The sequence below is a fragment of the Cavia porcellus genome, unplaced genomic scaffold (assembly GCF_034190915.1).
Source record: "Cavia porcellus strain 051 isolate PalLab524CR breed Dunkin Hartley unplaced genomic scaffold, mCavPor4.1 scaffold_5, whole genome shotgun sequence".
NCBI classification, from domain to species: domain Eukaryota; kingdom Metazoa; phylum Chordata; class Mammalia; order Rodentia; family Caviidae; genus Cavia; species Cavia porcellus.
In genome coordinates, this window is record NW_026947488.1 from 10,928,740 (window position 1) to 10,944,213 (window position 15,474).

The 15,474-nt window shown below is 48.0% G+C and overlaps 1 protein-coding gene across 4 annotated transcripts in view; it reads left to right on the top strand.

Moving 5' to 3' along the window:
- The window catches only part of Zfp64 (ZFP64 zinc finger protein), a 76,549-nt gene that overhangs the window by 3,009 nt on the left and 58,066 nt on the right, over window positions 1–15,474 (top strand). For 2 of the 4 annotated variants that reach the window (XM_063248141.1, XM_005000843.4), the window contains exons 2-4: window positions 101–334; window positions 13,325–13,486; window positions 14,664–14,726. In XM_063248141.1, coding sequence (XP_063104211.1) covers window positions 101–334; window positions 13,325–13,486; window positions 14,664–14,726 — 459 coding nt within the window. Of the gene's footprint in view, window positions 1–94; window positions 335–13,324; window positions 13,487–14,663; window positions 14,727–15,474 lie in introns of all 4 variants that reach the window. The other 2 variants (XM_063248142.1, XM_003463654.5) reach the window with 1 other exon arrangement.

Here is a 15,474-nt window from a genome sequence, read left to right on the forward strand (position 1 = left end):
GCGACACCCAGCCTTGTCCCACGTTATTCCCGGTTTGCTTGGTCTCTGAGAGCTGCTAGGAGCTAACGTGTATCTTTCCCTTTGTCCCCTGGAGTTGCAGGCAGCACAACAGTGCTGGTGGAACTGACTCCCGACATCCACATCTGCGGCATCTGCAAGCAGCAGTTTAACAACCTGGACACCTTTGTAGCCCACAAGCAGAGCGGCTGCCAGCTGACCAGCACTTCCGGGACGGCCCCCAGCACGGTCCAGTTTGTATCCGAGGAGACAGTGCCGGCCACCCAGACTCAGACCACTCCCAGAACCATCACGTCTGAGACCCAAACGATCACAGGTACCAGCGGGGCGCTCGGGGTGGGAGGTGGCCTGGCTGTGGCCCAGACCACTCCGTGGAGCTTGTTAAAATACCTTCCCAGGGCCCGTGCTGATCCATTATTTTTAACAAGCTCCGCTGGGAAGCCGACTGCCCAACCAGGCCTGGGAGTTGCTGGGTCCCTGCAGAGTTAGCAGTTCAAAGTGTTGTCGTGTTGGGAAGCAAGACAGATACGAACCAGATTTCCAGTGCAAAACTCTGCCTGCTAAGAAAGAAGACTGGCAAGAGAACGAGGCGATAAAACCAGAGGCTGTGTGGGGTGGCGGGGACATGCGTGAGCCCGAGTTTACATTACTTGTGTGAATGAATGAAAGCCAGGGTGGTTTTTTACAAAAATCTACCAATAGACACTGAAGATGGCCTTCCCTTTGCTGTTAAGCAAGAACACAGGAAAGCCAGTCACATCTCTCTTCCCTGTCGTGCACACTCAACCCGTCAAGACTGAAAGATCAGAAATGTAAATACACAGGATGAGGCCATGGAAGTTCTAGATTAAATGCACACAGACATACACAGATACACACACACGTAGATACACACCTATTCCCACACTTATTCATACCCACGCGATCTGGCCAAAGGGACCAGACAGAGAACCCGTTGGTGAGATACTGTCCTGTGTGAGACAGAATGAAAACAACACTGTGTATCATAGAGAAATGGAGAAATGCATTCCTTACTTAAAGGCATTCGAATTTAAATTTGAAAATATATTGATGTGCCTACTACCAAAGAAAGCAGACTCCCCCCAAGGAAAAGAATCATAAATATGATCCCAGAGAGGCTTATGTTTTTTCCAAAGTGAAAAACAAGATTGGAGATATAGGTCAGCAGGATAAGCCTGGCAATTGCAAGGTCCTGAGTTCAAATCCTGATTCCTGGGAGGGGAAAAGTAATAAATCCAAAGTATGAAACAAAGAGTTGAAAGAGAAACCAGAGGAGGAATTGCCGCAGCTCCAAGACCTCGCCTCCTTGGTATACTGTACAAAGGACTCCTAAAACCAGTAAAAGCGGAAAAAAAGAACAAAGCAAATAAATTCTTAAGGGTAACAAACAATATCCAAGAGCCGCGGCGCAGGAAAGGGCACACCATCGCCTTGGAAATCGAAGAACTGCAAATTAAAATAAGGAGAAATGCTGCCTTCACTCTCTGGGACGTAAATTTGGATAACCAGGCCAGTTAGTGGGATCTCTCACATTTTAAATTCCTGTTTTCATATGTATCTAAACACTTTTGCTTGCTAATCCTCCATCCGGGTTCTTATGCTATGAACCTTCTCAAACCTGAAAGAGTGTCCTTTGCTGTGTAAAGAGCAAGCGAGAACCTCCCCACCTTTGCCCCGATGGTGCCGCCTTAGCCTGCAGACCTTGAGGTTCAACACAGTCCGTGTCCACCGGATCGGACTGCACAGGATGCTGCCTCTCTCTCTCCGAGTGCCTTTCGGTTTTCTGAAAGAGCTCCTTACCTTTTGGCCTCCGGGCCCTGGCAGGTGCTGTTCCTCCTGCCCAGGAGTACCTGGGCTCTCTGTAAGGGTGGGCTGTTTCCTCAGAGTCCATCAGTGACACCACACACACTCAGAGGGACACGTCACCTGCCCAGCTTAAGCTGTTACTGGAGATGCAGAGTCGAGGTCTGTCCCCATCGCTAGCTGATGGGCACCACAAGGTCAGGCTGAAGCCCTCTTGTTGGCTCATCTGTGCCTCGAAGGGCCCGGGCACGAGGCCCAGCCCACCTGTGGAGTGTGAACAGCCACTCAGTGCCCTGGGGAAGCCACTTCCCCTTCCACCCCTCAGGTCCGTTGCTCACACCCACTCATTATTCCACTGCCCTGACCGGTCTTGAGGTGCCCAAGTTCTGCAGCAGGCCTGGCCAGTGGGATGGGCCTGAGGTCAGTCCTGTCTGTGCCCAGCTAGGGAGGGAGACATGAGCTCCAGAGCCAGGCTGCTGGACTCCCATCCCATCCACTGAGTGGCCGCAGCCTGCAGGCAGGTTTCTTTCCTCTCACTGAACAGCCCTGCGTCCTAGGACTGCGTGGTGATCCACGTGGCCACCAGATGGAGTCCCTGGGCCCCACCATCAGTCATGCTTTCTAAGGCGGAGCCTGACAAGCGGTGGTGAAGGGGTGATGCACCTTGCCCGAGTTTTGTAGCTGCCTGACTCAGCTACCTGAAGCTATGCCAGGCAAACGAGCAGAATCCTGCGCTCCTTCCCCTTTCCACTTGGGTGATTTTCAGAACCCAGCTTCCCCTCAACTTTGGGCCTCACTGTTCATCTGTTTCGAGACCTGCATGTGGGCCAGCACCCCTAGGAGCTCGTTACAGATACCAGTGTCTGGGCTGCACCGGCACAATCAGGGTGCAGCTCAGGAATCTGTGTTTTTAACAGACTGCGGGGATGGGAAGTGGATCCAGGTCCACTGCCTGCGGCCACTCTGACTTTTCCAGATCCCCTCATCCAGGCATTTCCTAAGCTGGCTTGTCCTTGGTTCAGTCCAACCCTTCCTCTCTCACCTCCTGCGTCTCCCCTCTGCCCAGTACAGTGGAGCAGGAGGTAACATTTATTCTCTGCCCTCTAGCTTTGAAAGCTGCCTATTGTTTGGCCTGTGCTTTCGGAACTTTCCCATAAGAGGAGTAAAATTAGATGATGATGCCACTGAAAACAATTAGAGCCCTCATGCATTTGCAAAATTCATGGGTCCCTGGGGGTTTTTTTGTTTGTTTGTTTTTGTTTTTGTTTGCCTTTGGACTGGATTTTTCACAGTACTGGGGTTGAAATCCAGGGCCTAGTCGTGGTAGGCGAGTGTTACACCATAGAGCTACACCCTGACCCCGTCTCTGTGTTCAAATCTTGGCTGATCCTTAGGAGCCATATGATGTTGCCAAATTGTAAGAGCCCCCTGTGTTTTCAAGTGGGAACAAGAATAAGCAGAGAGGCAACGGGGTTTCTTAAGTAAGAGTCTGGGTTCCCAGGATGGACTGCCTGGGATGGAATCTTGGGTACTGCAGCTGTGAGTCTCATGATGCAGGGCAGGTGACTCCCAGGCTGCAATTCCACTTTCCCCACAGGGATACCAGCAACACGGAGGAGGGCTAGTTTGGCTCACAGCTTTAAGGGATTCAGTCCGTGGTTGGCTGGCTCGGAAGTAGACGTAATTGTGGTGGAAGGGGATAGTGGGGCACGGCTGCTTACCTTAGTTCATAGCACTTGGGAAATAGCAAGGGAATGGAGCCAAAGAGGACAGAGAGACCCAGATACAGTATGTAAGGTCATCCTCTGTGACCTACCCAGACACCCACAAGTATGACTTACTGAGCCCCTGGGCATCTCTTAACCCAGTGGAGTTGACACATGACCAACAGCCACACATTGTGGGAAGAGAGGGTTGCAGGGAACCCAGGAGCCAGGCTGTGCTCTTCTGTTCCACATAAATAGTTTCACAGAATGTCAGCCTCAGAGCAGGCCACTTTGTGACCACATTGAAGTGAGGCCAAAGTAGGTCTGCTCCATAGCCATGTCCAAGTCCAGAAAGAAATGGGCATCGTCAGTCTTTCCTGCTCCCCATTAATCTAACTGATGACCAGGTCTTTACCTATTAAAGCTTTAGATCATAGAAATGTTCTTGTTTCCCAACAGCCCCTAATTCAAGCTTTCTAGGCCTCCCCCAAAAGCTTCTAACGCAAGCCCCCAACCTAAAGTAAGGTCTGCAGAATTCCACAATGTGAGGTTCCTTCACTGCAGTGATGCTACAAGTGTGAGCTGGACACCTTTGACCAGAGAACAGTGACACGGGGAAGACCAGGCCACCTAATTGATTTTGATTTTGAAAGCCTTGAGAAAGAATCTCAAGGTTCACTTTGACCATGAGCTGCAGATTAGTAAAGTCTGCTTCCTGGACTGTAAATCTCCCTGCAAGCAGGCACACAGTGAGCCTTGTTTTCTGCCCACAGCACCAGGCCAGGTACATGTGTGGCATGCAATAAAACCATCAGGGCATGAGAGCAGCAAAGAGCTGCTGCAGGGAATAAATGGTTAAAGTACAGAAAGCCCTGGGACATAGAGCCACCCCATCACAGGGACCCAGACACGGAGTCGGAGGTCGAAGATCACAGAGATGCTTGCCTCTGGAGAATTCCAAGCCCTTTGGGGAGAGAGGAGGACTTGGTCACATGATGCACAAGCCAAGCTGTTTATGATAAATGCAGTGTAAAAGCACAAAGAATTCATAATACATCTGTCCCAACCAGGAGAGCCTGAGGCAAACTGAGAATGAGATCAAATATAGAACAGGCTTCAAAAGAGGCACCAGCTTTTGGGAGGAAGAGGCTGGGAAGGGCACTTCCAGGGGATTGGAGCAGCGGAGATGAACTGCCCAGAGCATCATATGGTAGGAACAGTGCTTCAGCTCTGGTTTTCTCTTCTGCAAGTCGTTTAACATGTAATTCAGTAAGACAGTGAGAGGAATAGGGCAATAATAACATAGTGGTCAGCTTTTTGGTTGCTGGACAAAATACCTGACTCACACAATTTAACGGGGGAGACATTGATGTAGTTCACGGTCCCAGAGGTTTGAGTCCATGGTCGGCTGACACCAAGGCAGAACCGTCATAGTGGAAGGACGTGGTGGAAGAAAGCTGCTCGTGGGATCCAGAAAGGAGAGAGCAGAGAAGCCAGAGAGGAAGGCGCAGGGACCGGATATGGTCCCCAGGATTGAGACCACCATGCCCCTCCCAGACACCCGGAAGTGTGCTTTACAGATCTCACAGGCATCTCAAGCTAGTCAAGCTGATAATCAAGATTCACTATCACCAAAAAAAAATTACCTATCACAAATAAGCCTTGCTAATTCTTATGTGTGTGCTGTACATTTTTCTGTGTATTTTATATGAAGTCATTTTTCATTGCCATACATACATCAGGTAGTAATAGTTATTAGTCCCATTTTATTCATGGTGAAATGGTGGCCCAAGATGGCAGAGACAGAAAGGGGCAGGGTTAGGTCTCAAAGTCTGGCTCCCTGGGTGTAGAATCTGTTCTCTTAAACACCACTCTCATCATCTTTGAGGTTAGTCCACAAATGAGGAGACTGGTTTGTGTAGAGCAGCTGCTTGGGAGTAGGTGAGTTGTAGATCCCAGGCCCCTGATCACGGAGAGAATGTCCCAGTGGGTGGAGCCGAGTCCTAAATACTGAGCCAGCCTGTGAGCGTTTGGGTTAGTTCATGTTTTTGTTGCTTGTAACAATACCAAACTAAAAGGATGAATAGTTAAGACATTTGTCATCCTCTTCCCCCAACCAGAAGGACAGGTGAGGCAGATGAGAGGTCGGGTCCACAGTTCAAAGGTGACAATTTCTTTGTCTTCTTGCCAAGCCCTGAGCCCCTCTGCAGACCCTCCCTCTTACCAAGCCCATTAAACGGACCGCTGTGGGGCTACATAAGAGACTAAGTTGGGAGACTTGTTAAAGTCCAGCTGTAAAGATCCCTACATCAGTACCTCTGGCACGATCACATTTGACAGCCATTAGACCATGAGAGGAAAGGAGGGAAATCCACTGGTGGCAGCGTCTGGCACATCAAAGTACTTAATAGGTCTGAGGAATAAAGAACAGAGCAAGACCAGAAGGAAGAATGGGGCATGGAACAAATCTCTGTTCTGTGTTTTTAATTTTTCCTGTTGGAGGATTCTCATGCTGGGAAGATTAATTCTTGATTGTTAGTTTGCCTGGAACAGACCCCTCCTGTGGCTACAGTTCAAGACAGAGGGAAGATGTTATTTAGCAATGATGAAAATGATTGGAGAGTTGAGGGCAGATATGCAGCTGGATCTTTAAGAAAGAGACTGAACCAGAAGCTAGAAATGTATTAGGGCTTCCTAGATGCTCATAGCTTACAGAGGGGTCACTGCCTGGATCTCGGCACTACCCAGAACTACTGAAGCAGAATCCACGTTTTAATGCCATGCACTGTGAGCCTGTGAAGCAAGCTGTCCTCCTGACTGTCCCAAGGTTTGGACCTCTCCTTTTCAGAAGGAAAGCTCACACCAACTCCAGCAGCCACGTTAGTCCCATTTGCTAATTGCAGATGGTGAGTCTGCATGGCCCAGCTGCCATCAGGTGTCTGCTGCTGGACCAATCAGCAGTGGCAGAGGGGGCGTGGCCAGGGAATCCAACAGCCAGCAGAGGCCACGTGCACACACACAGACAGGGTGACCCAGGGGCTGACCGGAAATTGGCAGATGTGCAAACCCCCTGCAGGAAGAGCACTGAAGAGAAAGAGTTCCTCTCCAAAAGCGAATTCTGAGAGTGCAGTTCCGATGCCTGCCTGCAGACCAAGCACCCTGAAAGGAAATCCTAGGCATGAAGCACACTGAAGAAGCTCCAAAGATTGGCATACAGGGTAATGAACTAATTTGCTTAATTTGTATGGAATAAAGGAGAGGTGGAAACGACCATAGAAGTGAGATCATAGCATAACAGGCCATTCATCAAGAAGGCATCTAAGTGGATGGTGAATGTTGGAAATGGTCTCAGTCTCCCATATGATCAAGTGCAAGTCAAGCTAGGGGGCCCCACTTTGCACTGGAAGATAACCTCATAAATAGCCAAGGGAAAAAAGAACGCAAAAGCTTTCAGCTTTCTGAAATGATCTTACAGTTGTGTATCACCCAGCAACACGCACCCATGCCATTTTGCCCCAGTTCTTCAACTTAAAGGAATGTATGTGAAGAAACCAGGAGTTAAAGTCACGGAGAGTTGTTACTCACAAAGTCAGTCCCTAAAACCCTGCTCAGTGTCCGGGAAAGAAAGATGGTTTAACTGTATCATGCAGCAGCCAAACTGATGGGCTGTTATGCAGCCACTGGAAAATGAGTTTTAAACTAAAATGTCAGAATGCTTTGACACAGGAAAATTATTAATAATGAAGAGAAGGAGAATATGAAATGACTTAAACCGTGATTCTAGTTTTATATTTTTGAAGTCGATATGCAAATCACGTGTTAGTCATTTAGTTCATCTCTGTTTCTTGTTTGTTTTGTTTTTGTTTGTTGGTACAGGGACTTTCAGTTTATCTTTGATTCAGCCTACTTTCTGAGTGCCTGTCCCACCAGCCGCGGTATTCCATTCTAAGAGACGGTGACAGTGACAGAAAGACGTCTGTCCTGCTGTGGCCCATTCACCCCTGTGGAAGAGCTCATGCTTATTCAATAGTAGTTATTCAATCACAGTAGAGAGAATCGACCAGGGGAAGGGCACAGCATAATAGCAAGCATATCATTTAAGGCTGACTATTCCCTTGTTCGGAGAGCACTAGGCATATTTCTGCTTTTTTCTCCGCACTTCTGTTCTCCCCAGATTTGCTACAGTTACTGTTAACTTTTACAGTGGCACCGGGGTTCACAACCACTTCTGTCTGTGGACAGTTTGATTCACAAACAGAAGGGTCTGGCAAAACTTTGCTTGTGTTTGCAAACCGCGCCGTGTGATGAACGAGACCACAGCCATCTTTCCTGTGTGAACACGAATGTGGCTCTCTTTTCCAGAATCATGGGACAAATTAAGATAATGAAACGAGGTCCCGCTGTATTTCATAAAAATAATAAAACTATAACGAAGAAGAGAAAGGGACTGAATTTTTGAACTGAAGAAGAGATGGGGAAAGCAAATTGGATTGTAGGGCAGGAAAGCTGTCTGTAGACAGCTAAAGAACATTTTGGGGAGAAAGGAACTAAGTTGGTCTATGTGAGCCCAGTCGGTTTAAGATGCCAGTGACTGTGAACTATAGAGAAAGAGGGTTGGTTTTCTATGGAATCCATAGATCCATCTTACATCTTTAAGCAGCATCAAAACCTCAGATGCCTGTATCATAAACTAAGAGTAAATACAGCAACCTCTCAGGTGTGCTCCCGAGCCCACAGGGAGGACAGACAGGAAAACTCTAAGATACAAAACCCCACTGAAAGTCAACAGCAGGTGTGTGGGACTTGATTTGAGCACCGTGCGTGCCAGCACTGGGGATAAGTCCCTGACCTTTTTGGAAAAAGTTATAAATGAGACCTCCCACATAAAGCAAGCACCCTTGCTATGTGCTCAGGGCCAGAGGGGCCAGAGGTCGCTCTCATGGGGAGACAGGTGAGCCCCCACCAGCTCACCGTCCATCCATAGCCATCAGCCGCCCCCTCAGCAGGTCTCAGAGGCTAGGTGGTCCTGGCTGCCTTTGCTTCGCTTTGGGTGCACTGAGATTCCCCAAGGCCGATGTCTCTTGCTAGAAAATGTACATACAAATAAATCAAAACCTGTCCCTGCATGGAGTTCCTGCAACAGCAGATGACAACTGTCAGGCACTTGCCCAGCGGCCCACTCTCAGTGTATCTGAACCGCCTTGAATCTTTCCTGAACAATAAGGTCTCATCTCTGAGGTCTGCGCTCACATTCCCATTTCACCAGCAAAAAAGTCTGAGGAGCGGAAAAGTGACTAGTTCAGAGCCCCACGGCTAATGCGTGGTGGAGACAGAAGCTGATCCAAGGTGAACAGACACACACCTGGGGACACGGGGCCACCCCGCACCAAATCCCATTCAAACACAAAGGGCCTGGCGGAAGTGTTGGTCACCAGCAGCCCTTTGTTATCGAGGCCACCTGATGGTTTTCCCAGGGGCATCTCTGCAGGTTATGCTGGTCACACGGGACGTTGGGAAGAAGCTACACATGCAGGTGTGACTAAGAAAGCCAGCCAGGACGCTTGAGCAGGCTGGCCATCTGGGTGACGCTTGCGGTCACCCAGTGCCTCTTTGTTGCCCTTCAATTCCAGATCTGCAACAGAAGACTTAATAGCATAAGCAAATGCTTCCGTGTTATATGCAAAGAGCTCCTCACTGAGGCCTTCCTGGTCCACTCAATATAAAAGTGCACATTCTGGTGCCCCCTGGGCCCCTGTCTGCTTTTTTTTCTCAATATATATGGAATAATATCAGTGCCACCTGATATATTGCTTGTACCACTCCCAAGCACAATGTCAGCCCCACAGAGGCAGGGATTTTATCCCTGGGACCCACTGCTGTATGCCTAGAGGTGCTTAATAAGCAAGCGCTGGGTAAATTAATACATAATGACAAGAGTAGTGGCAACTCCACACACCTGATCACTCATCCTCACAGCAGCCACAGAGAGAGCAATAGAAATTGTCCCCATTCTCCAGATGAAGAAACTGAGGCTCAGGGCAGTAAGACTTAGCCCATGCTTTTGAACAAACCCTTCCTGATGTGGTCCCTGTCTACTTTAGGGTAACTTCCATGTTATGTGTTACTAGCCCCGCCTCCAAAATGATTGGTGCAGTTGGGCACCTGACTCCCTTGGCCACGTGTAACCTGTCCACACCCAATGCTGCCTACTGCCTCCCCAAGACACAAAAAGTACAGACAACAAAAGCAAAAATAAGCTGAGTCCCATGGTGCATACCTGTACCCCCAGGTACTCAGGAGTCTGAGGCAGGAAGACTGTGAATTCAAGCCCAGACTAGGCAGTTTAGCAAGACCATGCCTCAGAGCACAAACAGACTGGGTTGTACTCACTGTGAAAGCCCTGGGTTCACTGGGTTCAATCCCCAGTGCAGGGAGGAAGAAGAGAGAGAAGCAAGACCACATCAACCTTTACAACTTTTTTTGTGTGTCTGCTTTGCTTTGTTTTGAGACAGGGCAACCGCGTCTCAGTATGTAGTCCAGGCTGACCTTGAACTCAACTTTGTAGCCCAGGCTGGCCTCAAACTCTCAGCGATCCTCCTGTCTCAGCCTCCAGAGTGCTGGGATTACAGATGTGCACCACCACACCCCGAGAAAGTCCTGAGCATTAAAGAAAAGAAGAGAATGAAAGGGTGATTTACAAAACAAGAGGAAACATCTGCAAAACAGGTTAATATCAAGCGTGACTTGCCCAGCCAGGGAAACTGATGGCAGTGGCAGCAGTCAGGAGAAAGCACCCGTCCTGCCCCCAGGGACGACAGGAAGCCTGCCTGAGGGCAGCAATGATGCTGCTGTGAGCTGACCTGTTGGGGGCCTGGCCATGCCATACCATCCTGCTCTGAGCACCCTGCAGCACCAGCCAGGTTCTGTTCAGTCATTTTTCTTTTTTTCTTTTGGTACTGGGAATCGAACTCAGGACCTTGCACTTGCCGGGCAGGAACTGTACCGCTGAGCTATATCCCCAGCCCGCCTCCAGCCAGGTTCTGAAACTCAAACTCCTGTGTCTTGGGAAACCACAGCCCAGACCAGCTGATCCTGAGCTCTCCAGTTCGGTGGCCTGGCTCTGAGTTCACGGTGTTCCCTGTCCTCACAGGAGTTCGTTCTGACATAGCCATGGAGATTATCTCTGTGTGTTGGGGAGAAAACAGCTCAGGGAGGCTGCCCGCTGGACTCACCCCAACCTCGAGGCCTGTCGAGCAGCGCTGCATCTTAAATCCGCTAACAGGCACTCACTAAGAAGTGTCCTGCAGTGCACAATAGACTCGGCCACAGTTGGTCACATCCTGACCCCTGTGCCAAGCTCTGTACATTTCTGGAACTATGGATTAGCTGCTGGTTAAAATGTCTTCCTGAGTGAGTGTGGTGACACACGCCAGTAATGCCAGCACTTATGCAGGCTGGGGCAGGACTAGCTTGATTGCTGCATGAGCAACTTAGCAAGTCCCTGTCTCAAAAAATAAAAGAGCTGGAGATGCAGGGAGCTCGGCGTAAAGACCCTGCAGGATCAGTCCCCAGGACCAAAAAGGAATCTTCCTAAGTATTCATGATGACTTAGGTTGAGAATGAAAAGTACCTACGCACCCAGAAACACTTGGAAATGCTAACGGGAAGTCAGTTTGATATCACTAAAGGGAATGCTTGTGGAGAATAACTGCAGTTCCATCGTTTGAGGTTTGCCACTGAGAAGCACGAAAAGGGAGGTCCGTGCAGTGGCTCTCAGACACCAGTGTGTACCAGGATCACCCGAGAGCCTGTTAAAGCCCAGATTGCTGGGTGCAGCCCGGGGGTGTGAGATCAGCAGGTCTGGGGTGTGCACCAGGAACTCACCTTTGGCCCAAGTTCCCAGTGGTCCACTGCTGCTGCTCCAGGACCATGCTTTGAGAACCCAGCAGGGTACGTGAAACCCTATTCACAGCCAAGCATCAGAGTCAACAAAGACATCACAGCCAGAGGCCGACGCATGCATCAGAGAGATGCGCATGCATCAGAGAGACGCATGAGGACGGGACAAGAGTTGGTCCTAATCTTTTGGCTGACTTTAAACAAAACCTCGTACCTTCCCAGGACATATTTTCCTTGAGAAAAATGGAAGCCATGAGTTTATTCGAGACCAAATGATGTTAGAACCCAGGCTTTTAAGAGACATGCATTAATATTGCTGAAGGCCGGGCTGGGGACCTCGCTCGGTGATAGAGCTAAAGACTGCATTCAATAAATACAAAATAAAGTGGGTATAAAGAATATTAAACCATTGGCAAGATTCTTACTGTATATAAAACAGTGGTGCATCTTATAATCTGTAACATCTTAGATTCAGAAAAATATGTTATTTAAGGGGAAAATACAACCAACACCTCATATTTGAAGGCATGGATATTTTTGCTTTGGGCAAAGCTGAAAACAGTAGTGATGTGAGGTCCGTGCTGACTTAAACATACTCTGTACTTGCAGTGGCCAAGGTGTCCGTTTGTAGTGCCAGTGGCTCCCAAGGCATCGTGAAACCACTCAACCTGACACAGTCGCCTATGGGGAAGCACAGGTGGCTGCATTTACTCCTCATTTGAAGCTAAATCTTCCTATGACCAATTATAATCTAATAATGGAAGGAAGTCTTTCCAAACCTCTGGCCATAGATTTCATTAACAACGTAGTCACAAAGTGTTTTGGTTCAGTTTGGTTGGATTGGGTTTTTGAGACAGGATCTCACTATGTAGCCCAGGCTGGCCTTGAGTTCTCAGAGATTCACCTGCCTCAGTCTCCCAAGTGCTGGAATTACAGGTGTGTGCCACCATGCCTGGCTCACAAAGTTTCTTAGAAAGCAATTCAAGGACTGGGGATTTAGCTCAGCAGCACAGCTACCTAAATGACAAGTACAACATCGTGAGTTCAATCCCCAGTACAAAAAAAAAAAAAAAAATTCAAGACTACCTATTACTGTCTTTTATACTAATATTTCCTATTTCATATGTTGGTCTCTTGCTTTTTTCCCTCCCTTCAAAACTTCAGTCAGAATACAAGGATACATGTAAAATATGTAGGCTAAGGAGGATGTTCATTAAGACTGGTTTTGCCCAAAAGTCTTGCTACCCGTTTTTCCTGATGGTTTCTCAGGGCTTTGTGATACACCTTGTGAAGATGCCTCAGGCGTGTGACTGCAGTTAACAGCAGACCGGCCTGGTGGTCTTTAGAGCACATTTCTTTTCATTCAAGATTTGATGTCACAGAACTCTGCCTCTGATTCCCCTGCTTTCTGTGTAGGTTACCCAACGGCTGCCGCATCTTCATGCAGTCAGGTCCACAGAGAGGAAATCAGGCAGTCAGGGAGCAGAGCGAGCCTTCCATGGGCCGGGAGGGAAATCAGTGACCAAGCACTCACCTAGTGTGTGCAGGGCCTTGGGTTCAATCCTCAACATGGGGGGAGAGGGGAAATGGGCTTTCCTCAAGTATTTCTTATTGCCCTAACTTTTTAAAAATTCAGGAAAAAAATCTTTTACAGAAGCTCCATAAGCAGATATTCTCTAACATCTCATTGGCCACAACTGGGTCATGTGACCACTAACATCTCATTGGCCAGAGCTGGGTCATGTGATCACTCTTAAGCAGCAAGGGGCCCTGGGAAAGAATTTCGTGTGTTCGGTCTCTACAAACCAAGGTAAGCGAAGGGGAATAGCTGTCGGCTATTCATATTCTGGGAATTAATAAGCACTATCTCCTTTTAGTTTCAGCTCCAGAATTTGTTTTTGAACATGGGTACCAAACTTACCTGCCTGCAGAAAGCAATGAAAACCAGACCGCCACTGTCATCTCTCTCCCCGCCAAGTCCCGAACCAAAAAGCCAGCCACTCCCCCCGCTCAGAAGAGGCTCAGCTGCTGCTATCCAGGTAAAGGCAAGCTTATGTCCTCCGTGGATGGAGGATGTGACATCTAATCAGGGCCCTTTCTTAGGGATTCTTGACAAACGGACATGAATGTCACCAAACTGCCTGGCTGTAAACCAGAGCGACACAGCCTTGAGGGAAGCACACACCCCCTTCCTGGCCTGACCCTGGTCACTGTGCCCCGTCACTCTGAAACTTACAGTGACATGGACACAGGAGAACTTCAAGTTGCTACAGGTGTTTCCTCCTGTATAGAGGTCTACAGGACCTGGATATATAGGATATATAGGTCTAAAAGGACCTTTCCTGCTCTACTTTTGTTTTAACTTTTTATTCTCGAATAATTTCAGACTTTAAAAAAAGTTGCAAAAATAGTACCAAAAATTCCCTGTGCACTTTTCACTAGGCACCTCAAAGGTTTGCCATGTTGATTTTGTCCTTCTTTCTGGATATCCCCCCTCCCCAAAACCACTTCAAGTAAATTGCATGTATGATAAGCTTTTACCCCAAAATACCTCAGTGTGTGTTTTCCAGAATCCTTTTATATAATCACAGGACAGTCATCAATCAGGAAACATTTATTTATCCTGTTATCACATTTTCTGACCTTATTTAGATTTCACAAATTGTCCCACTGAGAAGAAATTCACTTCCTTTCCCTGGTGGAACCCATGACCGCTCAGGGCATTTGGTTCTTCTCTGACTTTAGTTTCCTCTCACTGGGGACAGTCAAGGTTTCGTATCCCATGAGCTTGACATTTCTAGAAAGTGCGAGCCAGCCCTTTCTTTTTTTTTTTTTTTTTTTGGTCTTTTTCCTTTTTATTGGTACCGGGGATCGAACTCACGACTGCCTGCTTGCAAGGCAGGCGCTTATGCCGCTGAGCTAAACCCGCAGCCCCCGAGCCAGCCCTTTCTAAAGCGGGCCTCTTCTTGGGTTTGTCTGGGTTCTCCTAGAGATGGGATTGAGGGTGTTTGGTTTGGGCTAGGGCCACAGCAGTCACACTGGGCTCTTGCCGTCTTGGTTAGCAGGTGTGTGACATTGCCTGTGCCCTTGTTGTGCTGTGCATTTTTAACTGTCTCCTGGTTAAAAATTTCTGCCACTTTTCTCCACTTGAAAATCACTGTTTCTCTTTGTAATTAATCTCTCCTTGCATCTTTGTGTGTTTTGTTTTGTTTTCAGGTTGCCAGTTCAAGACTGCCTACGGCATGAAGGACATGGAACGGCACCTAAAAATCCACACGGGTAAGTCCCACGCCCTTCGCCCGTGTGCCCTGGGCAGCCGCCCCGGATGAGTCACACAGAGGACAGGACTCAAAACCTCACAGCTGTCCCGGGAGTAAGATGCTGTTTTTACATATGATTTGGGCAGAAAATATCTAAAGCAGTAAAACCCAAACACAGAGAGGGCAGGGCAGACTTGGCAAGTAACAATGCGAAATGCTACAGACACCTGCAAGAACTGATCTGCCAACATTCACTACACGAACGCAGTTTCTTCTTGCTTTGTATGAGCCCGTCAGCGTGTGCGTGTGATTAAGAGAGAGAAAAATAGAGGGAGACAGCAGTGATTTTCTCCACGCATCTTGGCACTGTCTGATTGGAGACACTGAGGGTGTTGTTTTTATTATTTTAAAAGGGAAATTTAATAAATATTTTTTTAAAAGGAGAGGAAAAGTTCAGTGAATAAGAAAAATAATTATTTCTCATGATTTCCATTTTCTTGAATGCAAGTGTGTCTTATTATCTGCAGGGAATTGGGCCCAGAATTCCCCACCCTCTCTAAGGGTGCTAAAGTCTACGGGTGCTCAAATTCCTTCCAGAAAGGGGCACAGAACTGGGAACCTCTTTCTTTCTTTTTTCTTTCTTTCTTTTTTTCTTTTTTTCTTCATTCCTTCTTTCCTTCCTTTCTTTTTTCTTTCTCCTTTTCTTCTTATACTGGAGGTTGAACCCAGGGTCTTCACCCTGAGCTCTATCCCCAGCCCTTTTTGAA